The sequence below is a fragment of the Fragaria vesca genome, linkage group LG7 (genome assembly GCF_000184155.1).
Source record: "Fragaria vesca subsp. vesca linkage group LG7, FraVesHawaii_1.0, whole genome shotgun sequence".
In the NCBI taxonomy this organism is placed as follows: Eukaryota; Viridiplantae; Streptophyta; class Magnoliopsida; order Rosales; family Rosaceae; genus Fragaria; species Fragaria vesca.
In genome coordinates, this window is record NC_020497.1 from 3,292,009 (window position 1) to 3,306,518 (window position 14,510).

The 14,510-nt window shown below is 38.3% G+C and overlaps 1 protein-coding gene across 1 annotated transcript; it reads left to right on the plus strand.

Moving 5' to 3' along the window:
* Positions 1 to 403: 403 nt before the first annotated feature.
* On the plus strand, positions 404 to 14,276 carry LOC101291576. The gene is made up of 16 exons (XM_004308252.1): positions 404 to 761; positions 1,315 to 4,050; positions 4,307 to 4,760; positions 5,884 to 6,112; positions 6,593 to 6,757; positions 7,017 to 7,289; positions 7,404 to 7,649; positions 8,346 to 8,738; positions 8,991 to 10,253; positions 10,411 to 10,467; positions 10,804 to 11,232; positions 11,728 to 11,951; positions 12,389 to 12,522; positions 12,718 to 12,987; positions 13,072 to 13,250; positions 13,409 to 14,276. The coding sequence occupies exons 1-16, from the start codon at positions 404 to 406 to the stop codon at positions 13,505 to 13,507; spliced, it is 7,509 nt and encodes a 2,502-aa protein (XP_004308300.1). The 3' UTR covers positions 13,508 to 14,276.
* Positions 14,277 to 14,510: the final 234 nt, after the last annotated feature.

The following is a 14,510-nucleotide window of genomic DNA, read 5'->3' on the forward strand; positions in this document are numbered from 1 at the left end:
TGCAGCCAATCTTCTCCCTAGCAGAGTAGATCATCATGATGATCTTATGATAATATGAATTAAACTAGATCATCATGTAGTGAAGACAATATGAGTTACCAATAGATGGTATATGATAATATCAGTGTTTTCATGTTCTTCTAGTTTTCTTTGAACTTGTTATGTATGTATAGAAAGAGTTCTATACTTCTATACAAAACAAAGAAAATATTTAGTTAAAAATAATACCAAAAATCAAGCTAAAATAATATTTCGATAACGTCGTTTTGGTCGTCTGACGAATACGTATTTATCTGTAACACTTTCTTCTTCCTCTTCTATTTTTCACTCTTCACTGTGTCACATCCATGGTAGGCTCCAACACTCCTAAGAAGCTCCCAAACCTTGAAACTCAACCCTAACCATGGACCCCACTCACCACCTTCCTCTCCAAATCCTCAGATCCGACCCGACTCCTCCCGCCCCTAACCGATCCGACCCGCTCGGATCCGCCGTCGATTGGCTCCCGGACTTCCTCGACCTCTCATGGCTCGCCTACGGCGCCTCCTCCCTCCTCGTTGTCTCCCACTTCCCTTCCCCTCTCTCCGAAAACGAAACCGCCATCGGTCCCATTTTCCGGCAGGTTTTCGAGCTCTCCGGCGACCCCTCGGCGGCAGTTAAAGCAGTGTCGTGGTCGCCGGTGACGCCGTCGCTTGGTGAGGTCGCTGCCGCGGCTGAGAATTGCGTTTGGGTGTTTTCGCATGATTCGGGGAGCTCCAAAGGTAGGTTCTTTACTTGTTTTGGTTTTAGTTACTGCGAAAATGGAATTTGATATTGAATTATGATAATGTGGTGAGATGTTGAGGTTGAATTGTAGCTGTTTTCGGTGAAAAGTTTAAAGCTTTCGGTTTTGGTAGCTAAGAGATGGAGAGAGTTTTAGGTTGAATGACTAATGAGTATAGAGAGTTGTATTCGAATGAGTATAGCTAATGAGGCGGTAAGATGTTAAGCTTTTGAGTTGTCAATAGGATTCAATGAATGTGTAGTGCACTAGGTGAGTAACTATTTGCTGCAATAAATTTTAAGCTTTCTGTTTCGGTTGCTAAAAAATTGGGTGGGAATGTGAGGTTAAATGTTATGGTACAATGTTGTTTGGTTTTTATTTGTTGATGAAACTCGGCATTCATTTATGGTTTAGGGCAAACTGATTTGTATTGGCTACTGATATGTTGATTTTGAATTTGGTAGTAATGTTGAAAAGGCTTTGTATTGAACTCTTTTGTTTTCATTGTGGTTTGGTTGTCTTAAGTTTCAAGTCTTTTTACTCATATTCAGGTTCTTTTTGTTGGAGCCAGAATGCAGTACTTGTACACTCTGCAAAGGTGGAGGCAATTGGATGGACGGGATCAGGGGATGGAATTATTGCCAGTGGCATTGAGGTGGTTTTGTGGAAAAGAAATGGTAGGTCTTGGGAAATTGCTTGGAAGTTTAAAGCCGAACAACCGCAAAGTTTGGTCTCTGCAACTTGGTCTGTTGAAGGACCTTTTGCAACTGCTGCTTATCAGAGTAAATGGCTGATTGAAGGTTTGTTGACTAAGGAGGCTAGCAAATGCGTGTTAGTATGCCAGCGAGATGGCAAATCTGAGTTTATTAAATCTGAGCTACAACATCCTCGTCCCGTCTCAATGATTCAATGGAGGCCATTAACAGGAATACCTTTAAGCAGAGATGCAAAACATCCATCAAGGCATGTGCTACTCACTTGTTGCTTAGATGGAACTGTCAGGTTATGGTGCGAGGTTGATGATGGACGGGCAAGAAAAGTTTCTAAGGACATTAATGATCACAAAACCACAAGGTGGTCATTTTCTGTAGCCGCTGTAATCGAGATAAACCAGGCACTGAATGGCATTTTGGGCATTGATATTTATGTTACGTGGGTGATAGAAACTGGGGGTGTATACAAAACTAGTGCGAGGGCTAAACAATTATTCTCTGCAAAAGGTTATGAACATGACCAGGTTGGTAATTGTGAGTGGTTAGTTGGGTTTGGTCCTGGAATGCTAGTGAAGTTTTGGGCTTTACACTGTCTCGATGATGTCTCCCCAGTAAGATTTCCCCGGGTTACATTATGGAAGACACAAGAACTACAAGTCCTGGAACGTGGAGATGTTCATAGGACTGGACTTTCAAATTTTAAAGATAGAATACCACTTAATAAAGTTGTTATCTCGAGGAACTGCTTGTCTGGTCCACCAGAAGTCTGCTCTTTGATTCAGTTGTTACCTTGCAATTCATTGGTTTGGACACTGTTGTATACTCAAACATCAAATAATGTAGGGGATCTTTCGCTTAATAAACCTGGTACGGAGAACACTTTATCATGTTCAGCTGGTGGGCTCTTGAATTTGGATGGTCATGCTGGAAGAATCTTACAAGTGGCAGTACATCCTTATAGTTGTGAGCTTGAACTTGCTGTCTCCTTAGATTCTGATGGATTGCTTCTTTTTTGGTTTTTCTCTACCATTTCCAACCATATCTTGGGCCGTCCAACACTAATTCCAACGTGGGAAATCCGTGGGAAGCTTGCAACTCAAAGTTCATGTTCCAGATATACAAGTGTGCGGTGGGCACCGTCAATAGTAAATGAAGTAGCTGTTCTTCTTATGGGACATGCTGGAGGAATTGATTGCTTTATTGTAAAAATTCATCAGGATGAGGAACAAATTATAGAATGTCACTACTTATGCACTATACCTTTTACAGGTCATGGTCCTTATGAGGATGGGCCCAACAGTATCTCTGCAATTCCTTTGCCTCCAACTTGTCATGAAATTCAAAGATGTAGTAAATTTATGCTTATAGGTGTATGGATGAATGGGTTTGAAGCTCTTTCATGGGAAATCACCTTACATACTTTTGATCTATCTGGAGGTTACTGTGACTGTGATTTTGAGACTGGATATGGTCCTGACAGTATGTGGGGATTTGAAGGTACTTTCGCCAGTATAAGATATTGTCTAAAAGTAAATGCTTGCTCATCGCAGATACCTGATCCATACATCCATGATGAGGTTACAAGTTTTGCTCTGGTCTGTCCAGGTAGTATGATGCGTATTGAAAAGAAATTGGGTCCTACTATTGATCAATGCTCTAGTTGTCCTGCTTATTTAATGGCGACAGGCTGCTCAGATGGTACTGTGAAGTTGTGGAGGAGTAGAATTGATAAACTATCAAATCCTAACATTCCGTGGGAGCTTGTGGGAATGTTTTTGGCACATAAAGGCCCTATTAGCACTGTATGCTTGTCTGACTGTGGTCGGAAGATTGCAACCATCTGCAAGGATTTTTCTTCTAATACTGTTGGCACTCTTCATATATGGAGTCCTATACATCTTGCAGGTGCAGGGTCTTTTATGTTAGAAGATACATTATCCTTTGATCAAGAACTTGTTGCTCTGAAGTGGCTGCCTTTGGGAAATGGTCAGTTACTACTTGGAGTTTGTACACTGCGTCAGTTGCGAGTATATTCTATTGGGCGTTGTGGTGGTCAGGCTCTGTTAAACCCCGAAAAATCAGTGAAAAAGAACATCTGGGTTTGCATTGCCTCTACTCATACTTTCCCTCACATTTGTGACTTCTTTTGGGGACCCAGAGCAACAGCCGTCTTTATTCATAAGAGTTACTTCTGTATAAATAGTCAGTGGTTGTTCCTTGTAGATAAGAAACATCTTGCTGATAGTCAGTCAAATGACATGGCAGAAAGTTGCATGCATTCTGTGGGTGGAATGAAAGAAGACACTATTTCTGCAATATTCTTTGATTGTGAACTTCAACAATTTGATAAAACATTACTTAACGAGAGTAGAAGAGATTGCAAGTCTGGTACACCATTCAAGACTGATTTGAAAAAGGACTATCTATCTAGCAGCTTGTTTGTAGCGAGCTCTCAACTGGATTGCGCTTGGGGTACTAAGCTAGGTTTATGGTCAATGCTTGAAGTGCTGGAGAAGTTAAGTGGATCTCTGCCGGTTTATCACCCAGAGGCCCTCTTTATGAATATCTATTCAGGTATTAGAATTCATTCCCTTACTTTTTCTTTGATGAAAAATATCACTTTCAAGTTCTGAAGCTCAACAGAGTAATTAAGTAAACGATGGTTAAAATGTTCCTTCTGTGTGTGTAGAATTTTCTCTCTCTAGTGGTAGTTTGTGTTGCCTTTTACATCATAAGGATCCTGTTGGATCTTTTTCAACACTTTATCTTTTAAGTAACTGTGCATATAATTAGTTATGTTAATAAAGCCCGATATCTGTAATGTGTTTAGGAAACTGGAAGCGCGCGTATATTGCATTGAGGCATCTTAATGATTTTCTCTCTTCTGCTTCTTCATCTGGGAGCAAGCATTACCCTTCAAAGTCTAGCAGTTTTGTTCCACAGATTTTGTTGTCAACATTTCTTGATGGGATTATCTCAAATGATTCAAATGTTAAAGGATTTCAATGGAGTGGTGATGCAGTCACTTCATCTTCTCAGTTGCAGAGAGACTTTGGCCAGTTTACATACAGTTTGGACTCTCATGCTTCCAATAATTTGTTCAGTTCATCTTCAACAAAATATGGACTTGTTGATTTTGTTGATCATCTAGAGAAGTTGTATGAATTAGCAGCTCTAACCAACACTGAGAGGATGCAGATTCTTGCTATTTTTGATCTTCTCAATGAAATGACTAATTCAAACTCTGGTTCTCCATATGAAAGTCTGGACGAACCTGGACGGAGGTATTTCCTTCTGGTGACTAATTGATTTTGTTTTTTTTTCTTTTGCCTTCATGAGAATGAGAACTTCAGAGTACATTTGCAGACTAGCTGTTCACTGGAAAGAGTGACTAATAACTAGTGGACATCATATTGCATTACATCAACACAAATGAAGTGTATCATAAATAACCCATACCCCTTGTAAACAGAAGAAAATGGTATATCTGAAACCATGTTCAAAGACGAAAATTTTATTTTAATGTCTTGAAATTCCTATTTTATTGTCCAAGGGCGTACTACTTTCTTTTTACAAATTGCAACCCCAACCAAGAAGCAGCCAACAACAAAATAATTCCATAAACTTATGCCATCCTTCCCCCACTAATTGCCCTATTCTTTCTCTCAAAAAAATATCTTAAAATTCTACACATTCAGTTGAATCCTGATTTCAATTCTTTCCTAGTTTTGAGTTGCTAAAGTGGGTGTAATGGTCTGCTTCATTATCCTTTGCTGTTTGGATAGGATGCACGGTTGAAAAAGTTTTATGAAACTATCCAAAACGTAGAATGTAGTTTGTTGAGAGGTTCCAGGATAGGTTAACTATAGTTGTATGTTTGCATCAACTTCGTATGTCTTTCCTTGTCTGGGATAGGAATCATAGGATGCACATTAGTAAGTTTGATGAGATTATCCAATGATTGAATAGAGGTTCAACAGTAGGTTAACCATAAAAAGTCTGTGTTATAACATCAACCACGTCTTTCTTTATTTACTTTGGAAGAAAATTGGGCTTGCCCTTTTGCTTACCTTTGGTTTTAGTGCAATGCTCCATATTCTGCAGGTTGTTATAGACTTAAGAGTTCATAAATGTTGAATTGTTGATAAAATATATAGTGAATATAAATTTTTTATGTTCAAACTATAACCTTTGAAGCTCTGGTATCTCTGATGAATTATTAACTAGTTTCTCATATGTATTTAATTATTTTCAAAGATGTGGTCTGATCGATTCTTATCCTTTTAAAGTTCACATTTATATCATTGTTCTCAAGACTTATGAGTGATTCTAACATGTTATTTTTTTTTTAATCTATTTCTGTACATAATATATACCCATTTATTTTTTCTAAACGCTCAATTTTAGGTTCTGGATTGCATTGAGGTTTCAGCAACTACATTTTTTCCGGAAGTTTGGTAAATCAGTATCCGTGGAGGAATTGGTTGTTGACTCTAAGTTGATTGTATGGGCCTACCACTCTGATTGCCAGGAAAATTTGTTTGGATCTTTCCTACCCAATGAACCATCTTGGCAAGAAATGCGGAATTTGGGTGTAGGATTTTGGTTTACAAATACAGCACAATTGCGATCAAGGGTAATTATTCCCTCTGTCTTTGATATTATTACATCATGCACAAAACAAGGAAATGACTCTTCTCTACCTTTTAAAGCACCAGACAAGCTGGTTCTTTCCCTTCAAATTTCCCAAATGATTTAGGTTTTATCAGGCTCAGAAAGGCATATATCTGTGCTAGAAGTACAAGTAGTCCATAATTACTGCTGCTGTTATTTTGTCTGTCCATTCATTTTTGCTGGGATATATAAACATGATGTAGATCAAGGTTACCAAGGAAAAAAATTGGTTTTGCATAAATGATCGGTAAGTCTCAAGTGAAAGTTAGTTTGGTTAGTGGTTACCAATGTATCATTGTGTTTATGATATATTGTTTACTTATGCTCCTCATTCGTGATATACAATTCTGTAATCTAAATTCTCTTCATGATATAAGCAATTATAAACTTTGGCTTATTTTTGTTTTTAAAAGACAGTGTTAACACCTTCTTTTCACTGTAGATGGAAAAACTAGCAAGGTTGCAATATCTGAAGAGGAAGGATCCTAAGGATTGTGCATTGCTGTATATTGCACTGAATAGAATTCAAGTTCTATCAGGACTTTTCAAAATTAGCAAGGATGAGAAGGACAAGCCTTTAGTCGCGTTTCTTTCACGCAATTTTCAGGTGCTTATAAAGTTCCTCACTGGTAATACATTAATATTTTATAATAATATATAGAAAAAAACAGTTCTAAAAGGATACATAACTTCACTCTCTTGTTTAAAACCTCTTCCCTCTGACTTTGCTTGTCTTTATTGATGCCAGCCTGATCTCTCTCTCTCTCTCTCTCTCTCTCTCTCCCTCAGTTTCTGTTCTCGAGAATAATCATCAGTTTCATATCAATATTCAATCTTACTAGTGTATGCTCATGATATTTTTACAGGAAGAGAAAAACAAGGCAGCTGCCTTGAAGAACGCATATGTCTTGATGGGTAGGCATCAACTGGAGTTGGCTGTTGCTTTCTTTCTGCTTGGAGGTGATACTTCTTCTGCTGTCAGTATTTGTGCAAAGAACCTTGGGGACGAACAGCTTGCAGTTGTAATTTGCCGGCTTACTGAAGGGCGAGGTGGACCATTAGAGAGACACTTGATTTCGAAGTCTCTATTACCATTTGCAACTGAAAGGGGTGACTCCTGGTTAGCTAGCCTTCTGGAGGTGCCTATTTTTAATAATCATAAGTATTTTTCTTTTGGAGGACATGGTCACTATCTGTGAGAAAGTCCTGCATTCTCAGGTTTCATGCCTCACAGACGACTCATTTATTTGCAGTGGGAGCTGGGGAACTACTGTCAATCTTTTATAAGGATGCTTGGACTCCAGATAAATTCTGCAACTGAGATGTATGCGACTTTGTCCAATGGTGGTGCTTTTTCAGACCCAAATGTTGGTCTGTATTGTCTATTGCTAACAACCAAGAACAGCATGAGGAATGCTGTAGGGGAGCGAAATACTGCAATCCTCAGTAGGTGGGCAGTATTTATGACAGCTACTGCCTTAAAAAGATGTGGACTTCCAGTAAGTTTACATATATTTTTTTTTTGTTCATGCAATTATGTTGGATTAGATTTGCTGGATTAACAAAGAATTTAAATGAGGCTGAAATTTCTAAAGACTTGGCATTTCTTATTGACTCCTAGTTAATCAGCCATGAGACCATGACCTTGCATTTTCATTAGGTAATCTGTTAGAATATGTGCCGTTAAGAACCTGATAATCTACTGTCGTCAGACAATGTCTTGTACTGTATCAATGTGCTATATCCTGAGATTATCAAAATGGGGAAAGTCTACTCATCAACTTACAAAATGTGCTTCTGGGAAGAATGATTTCACTTATTTTTTATCAGAACATAGACACTGTTCTGAAATGAGTATCATAGGTGTCACGTATGTCCTGTGTGTTACATCAGAGCTACATGCAAATAGTCCAAAAACAATAAAATAAAAAATAAGCTTAAAACAGAATGTCTCCCTGCCAATACATAATGGTCCTCTGAATGACTGGGTTCTAGGAAATCCATTCAGAAGGTGTAAAAATCCCTGCCCATTTCTGGCTTTTATTTTAACCTCACCTGCTCTCCCGTTTGTGGGCAACTATATTTCTTACATAGGTTATAGATGGGACAAATATCAGATCTTATTTCTATGAATTAATGCAATGGGTTTCGTTATTATAAGGATATGTGACTAATGTATCTCATGCTGATTTAAGATCGAAGCTTTGGAGTACCTTTCATCTGCCACAACCATTTTTGGAGACACCGATCAAGGGACTGTAGCAGACATCGGGGATTTTGAGAAGCTACATGGAATTCTGAATCCTTCTCCAAAGAATTCTTCAAATTGGTTATCAAGTAATGTGGTATCCCATCTGGAGTTCCATGCCAGATTAGATTTGGCACTTCAATACTTATCAACGTTGGTAAGAGAGCATCCAAGTTGGCCAGACACTGTTGGTGCATCTTCCAGAGCTATTTCACATATAAATGAGTGCGAGAATCATGAACATGTAAAAGTTCTTCAGACTTTCCGCCAGAAATTATATGCAGCAGTTCATCATTTGGAGCAGAAGTTTTCAGTTGTTCCTTTTCATCTGATCAGCATGGTACATTCATAGGCTATGATATTAAGATGTCCAATTAGTTTATCTTACATGCATTGATTCTATATTGTCCTCGAGTGATCTTTTATTTTCTACTTGTCAATTCTACAGGTCCTGCTTTCATTGTACGATTGTGGGCTATGGTTTGTTGGGTATGAAATATTACATGCATATATATCCCAAGATCAAGATCTCGATAAAAGCCAAGTATTTAGATTCCTATTATATCCTCTTATGCATATGCAACTTTTGAAGGCTACCAGAGAAACTTCCCTTTTATGTTCACGCGTTATTGCTGCCTGCAGCATAACTTTCTCTAAACTGAAGCCAGATTGTTTAGAAAAAAATATGTCTGGTGATATTGGACGTGCATGCTCAAATGCTTGGGAGTATTACTTTCAAGGTCTTATACTGTCAATTCGGAGTTTAAGGAGTGCTTTGCAAATTATTTCTGTCTCGTCTACTGAAGACCTCATCATGAAACCCCTTGTCATCATTGATTGGATTGAGTATTATGTACAGTTTGCTTATGCATGGCTTCAAAACAACTCAAATGTTCTCATCCTATTGATGCAACCGCTGCTGATCACATTTACCAATGGGCATACACCTTATGAAGTTGATTTGCTTGATCTGAAGAAAATCCTCCTTCAGATTGCAGAATCGGTGCCCCAAAATTCTTTGATTGATAATGTATGCACAGGCCTTCAGGGCTCTCAGGGTACTGATGTAGAACATTTAATTCCACAAGATGAAAGGTGGCAAATCGTAGGGGTTTGTTTATGGCAACACATATCCAGACTCATGAAACATAAGTCAGGTATGTTATCTAATAAACTTGATGACAGCTGTATTTCTGGTATTCCCCATGGAAAAAAATTCTCATGGATGCCTTGCTCTGAAAATTTGGGTCCTGATGACAACAGAGTAGAAGAACTGACTGGGTTGGTTTCATTGTCCATGGTTAAGTTATTGAAGACCACACTTGCACATGTTTCTTCTTATCATGTGAAGCGTCTAGTATCACATCTGCAGCATAAGATGGATAATGGGATGCATGTAATGACTCTTGTTTGGTTAGAAGATTATAAGCAGTCTCAGACAAGAGGCCTCAATCAGCATTTGAATCAGGAGATGCTCAAATTGGAGACATTAGGTGAAAAGCATGGATCTGACATATTATGGGATACCTGTGCAGATCCTAAAATAATATCTGAGAGTTTCGCTCAGGAAAAAGTAAACTGGTTTCAGTCGCTTGATCATAAACCGTCTAAAGGATGGAATAACATATGTAGAGGCATCACTACTGTAGATGAGACCGAGGAAACTCATAATCGTGAACTTACACCTAAGAGTACTTCTGCCAGTAGCAGTGAAGCTGGATTACCTTCTAGAAGTCTATTTCGCAGTGGCCACTCCTTCCTTAGCGGATGGCAGAAAGATACAACCCTTACGAAGGAGATCTCGCCTTTCCTGAACCCAAAAGAAATATATAAGAGAAATGGGGAGCTTTTGGAGGTAAGCTTCCAAATTTTTCTTAAGTTTTGCAATTTATAACTTATTATATATTGATCACTGCAACGGAAGGTCTTCATGGTAAATTAGTGTTAGGTTTTTAACAGGATCTTTAGATCTTTGTTAGTTTTTGTTTCATAATGATATTCTCTATGTTCAGGCATTATGTCTCAACTCTGTTAATCAGAAACAAGCTGCTATTGCAAGCAACCGAAAGGTATGTCATGGACTGAAATTCCATTTCCTGACAATTCCTTTAATATTTCTGAATACCCTACTGCCTTCTATATTCTTTTACTCTCAGTTGTTTGATTCTATTAGCATGGCTGTACACTTCAGTCAGATATGATCTTTCTATATTTAGTTCATGAAAGAGAATTTATAAAACAGTACAAGCGTGGATGTATGCCAAATTAGTATTTGGCCTCCATGACTGTCATTGTTTTTATGCTAGGTCCCCAGAATAGTTTTGTTAAAAAAATTTGCACCATGACTTCCTAGGCCTCCATTAGGGGAACTCAGACTAATAAATGTCAACTTCTTTCTGATTCAGGGCATCCTATTTTTTAATTGGAAAGATGATATGCATGATAGAGATCATTCAGACTTTGTCTGGTCAGAGGCTGATTGGCCACTGAACGGGTGGGCTGGTTCTGAATCAACCCCAGCCCCAACATTTGTGTCTCCTGGTGTTGGTCTTGGAATTAAAAAAGGATCACACCTTGGACTGGGTGGAGCAACTGTTGGTGTGGGTTCTTTAGCAAGGTCGGCAAGAGACTTGACAGTTGGAGGAGCATTTGGGAATCAAGGATATCCTGGAATGGCTGTGTCTGGTTTAGGTTGGGAGACTCGTGAGGACTTTGAGGAGGTTGTTGACCCACCACCTACTGTTGAGAATGCAAACACAAGGGTTTTTTCCAGTCACCCATCCCGACCTTTCTTCTTAGTTGGTTCCAGCAATACACACATTTACTTATGGGAGGTATAACTTTTGACAGTGAAAATCATTCTAATGTTTTATAATTTTGTTAGTCTTTACATAATTTAAGTGCGATTATTCAAATTGCATGATATTATACCAAGTTTTTTGGTCGGTTACTGTAGCTCTTTGGCAGCTTGTTTGGGATTTGTTTTTGAAGACATCCAAATCATCTCAAAACACAGTTTAGATATGAACTCTTTACATTTGATTCATCTTCCCCATATTACAAACTTGTTTATGATCAAAGAACTAAACATGAGTACATGACTTGAAAGTGAACTTATACATGGAACTTTGTTTTTGTTTTCATTGACCTCCAGTATATTTATCCTGCATGCTTGCAGAATTATTTATTCCTCTAATGCACCATATAGAATGCAGTGGTGTTGGTATGCACACATAACAACTGCAGTGAAGTTGACTTTGTAAATGTTTTTCTATTTTCTTATTGTCACATTTAGGGCATATAGCTGATGTGAACTTTTATAAATGCAGTTTGGCAAGGACAAAGCTACTGCAACTTACGGAGTTCTGCCTGCTGCAAGCGTCCCTCCACCTTATGCTCTTGCATCGATATCTGCTTTGCAGTTTGATCACTGTGGACACAGATTTGCTACCGCTGCCTTAGATGGAACTGTATGCACATGGCAGCTGGAGGTGGGAGGAAGGAGTAATATTCGGCCTACAGAATCATCTCTGTGCTTTAACAGTCATGCATCGTACGTGATATATAACTTTTCATTTCGAGACAAATTTTAAAATTTCCTTTCCATCTTATTTGTGTTTGGGATTTTGAGGGAATGAAAGTCATGCATCAGTACTTGTTCATGCTTTGTCTCAGTTTGGGACTATAGATATTATCTGTAATCATCCATGACAAAGTTACAGTAATTTTTTCTCCTAGTGTGACTCTATGATCATAGTGGTAACTGATTAGTTCCTATTATCCAACAGTTAATTGTGAATGTAAACTTATACTGCTTAATTCAACTGTTGTTATCTTATTTTCAGTTCATCATTAGGCTTTATAGAACTATTCAACATTCAATTTCACTCATGGAATTATTATTACTGTTATCATATAATACACACACACACACACATCTATATGTTGTTTTGAGGTTTTTTCATTGATCAGCTGTAATTTCATTTGCAGGGATGTTGCTTATGTCACATCGAGTGGATCAATCATTGCTGTGGCTGGATATAGCTCCAGTAGTGTTAATGTGGTCATATGGGATACATTGGCTCCACCTACTACCTCACGAGCTTCCATTATTTGTCATGAAGGTCTCTCTCCTCCTCTCTCTCTCTCTCTCTCTCTCTATATATATATATATATTATACACACAGGCACACTATAAAATATTTTAATATTCTGGTCTGCCAAATTCTGGAGATTTGTGTTTTCTGCTTTTGCTAGTGTTTCTGCTCTAATAGTAAAAGTTTGTTCTTGTCTATATTGACCTTGTCCTTTTTGTGAAGGTGGTGCGCGCTCGCTTTCTGTGTTCGACAATGACATAGGAAGCGGATCTATTTCACCCCTGATTGTGACTGGTGGTAAAGGTGGTGATGTTGGACTTCACGACTTCCGGTATATTGCTACTGGAAGGAGTAAAAGGCACAGGCATACTGATAAAGGTGAACAAGCTGTGAAGACATCATCAAATATTGACCATCATTCTGGGGATGGTAACAGATTTGGGGAACAAAATCAGAATGGGATGCTATGGTATATACCAAAGGCTCACTCAGGTATAACCTACTGCAATTAACCGTGTTCTATTAATTCTTGTCCAAATTATTCGTTCTCATATTGATCAATTAATCCGGGTGAAGGGAGTGTCACCAAGATATCCACAATTCCAAATACCAGTTTGTTCTTAACGGGAAGCAAAGATGGAGATGTTAAGCTTTGGGATGCCAAGAGAGCTAAGTTGGTATATCACTGGCCAAAATTGCATGAAAGGCACACGTTTTTGCAACCAAGCTCTCGAGGTTTTGGTGGAGTAGTTCAGGCAAGTCTTTTGCTGTGCATTAATCATGCTAATGCAGGTTCAACCTAAAAGTCTATATCTATATGTTAGACATGTTAAGAAATTCTGATATATAGGAAGCACATATATCTATTTATCTAGCTGCATGTACTAAAGCATATCTCATTCACAATTTACAGGCTGCTGTCACAGACATAAAAGTTGTTTCAGAAGGTTTTCTTACATGCGGTGGAGATGGAACTGTAAAGCTGGTTCACCTTAAAGACCACCAATATTAGAAATGATGAAGTTGGTCACGAGCTACATACAAGCATGGCACCACTGCAGAAAGAATTGCATTTTGATAAACCGTACAACAAGTTTTAGTTCAAACAAAGTGCGAGATGCATCCCGTATTGGTCAATTCTTTCTGGTCTCTGGCACATGTATAAACCGAGTGGACATTTCAGATGCCTACTGCTTGTATACAAAAAGATTGAAGTGAGACTCTTTGTTATACAGCACAAGAAACTCAGGTTGAAGCAAGGGAGAGATACATCTCATTGGTCCATTGTTTCTGGTCACCAGAAATTGCAGACCCAGTGGACATATCAGATTCCTACTGCTTGTATCCAATTAGGTTCGAGCTTGGAGGTCCCCGAACCCTGATATACCTATTTCGAATGGCAAAAAAGTTGTCTTTGGCTTGAAAGTTTTGTCCCATACGATACGATAGAAAAAAGAATTGTGATTGCGTGCTTCTTCAGACTGTTACTTTAAAGCTTGGAGAGAAATTTTATCAATCAACTTTGTTGGAACGCAGGGATGATTGAATGTCTGCGGTTAATGCCTCTACAGCTCTCCTATTTACTTTGATGAGCTAAAGCACCAAGAAGATTATCCAAATTTCCTGTATAGTTTTCTTGTTCTTTTAGACAATGTGTATAATTCACGTTTTTACTGTCAAATACTGGATTCTTAATAGCTTTTGTATATTAGAACTTTAGAAGTTTAGAATCTGTATAGCGATTTTCTTCAAATATAAATGAATTTTGAATTTCTTTTCTGAGTGCACAGTTCTAATCTATCCAGCTCTTCAATCAGTCTCAACTTATCTACTCGTTGCTTTCTATCTTGATTGTGTGCTTATGTTGAAAACTACGTAATCCTATCTAACACCAAAAATTATCTTGAACATTAACACAAGATCAACATCAAGATGTTCATGTTTAGACAGTAAGATTGTACTTTTACTGTGGAGGTTTACTGCCCACAGAGAAAGGCCAAAGAAGCATGTGGCTT

Bases quoted from the DNA above. Each gene is read 5' to 3' on its own strand.
- LOC101291576 (XM_004308252.1), top strand. From the start codon at position 404: ATGGACCCCACTCACCACCTTCCTCTCCAAATCCTCAGATCCGACCCG. The intron at 6,113-6,592 runs GTAATTATTCCC...TTTTCACTGTAG, and splicing joins CAGCACAATTGCGATCAAGG to ATGGAAAAACTAGCAAGGTT. The intron at 7,290-7,403 runs GTGCCTATTTTT...ATTTATTTGCAG, and splicing joins GGTTAGCTAGCCTTCTGGAG to TGGGAGCTGGGGAACTACTG.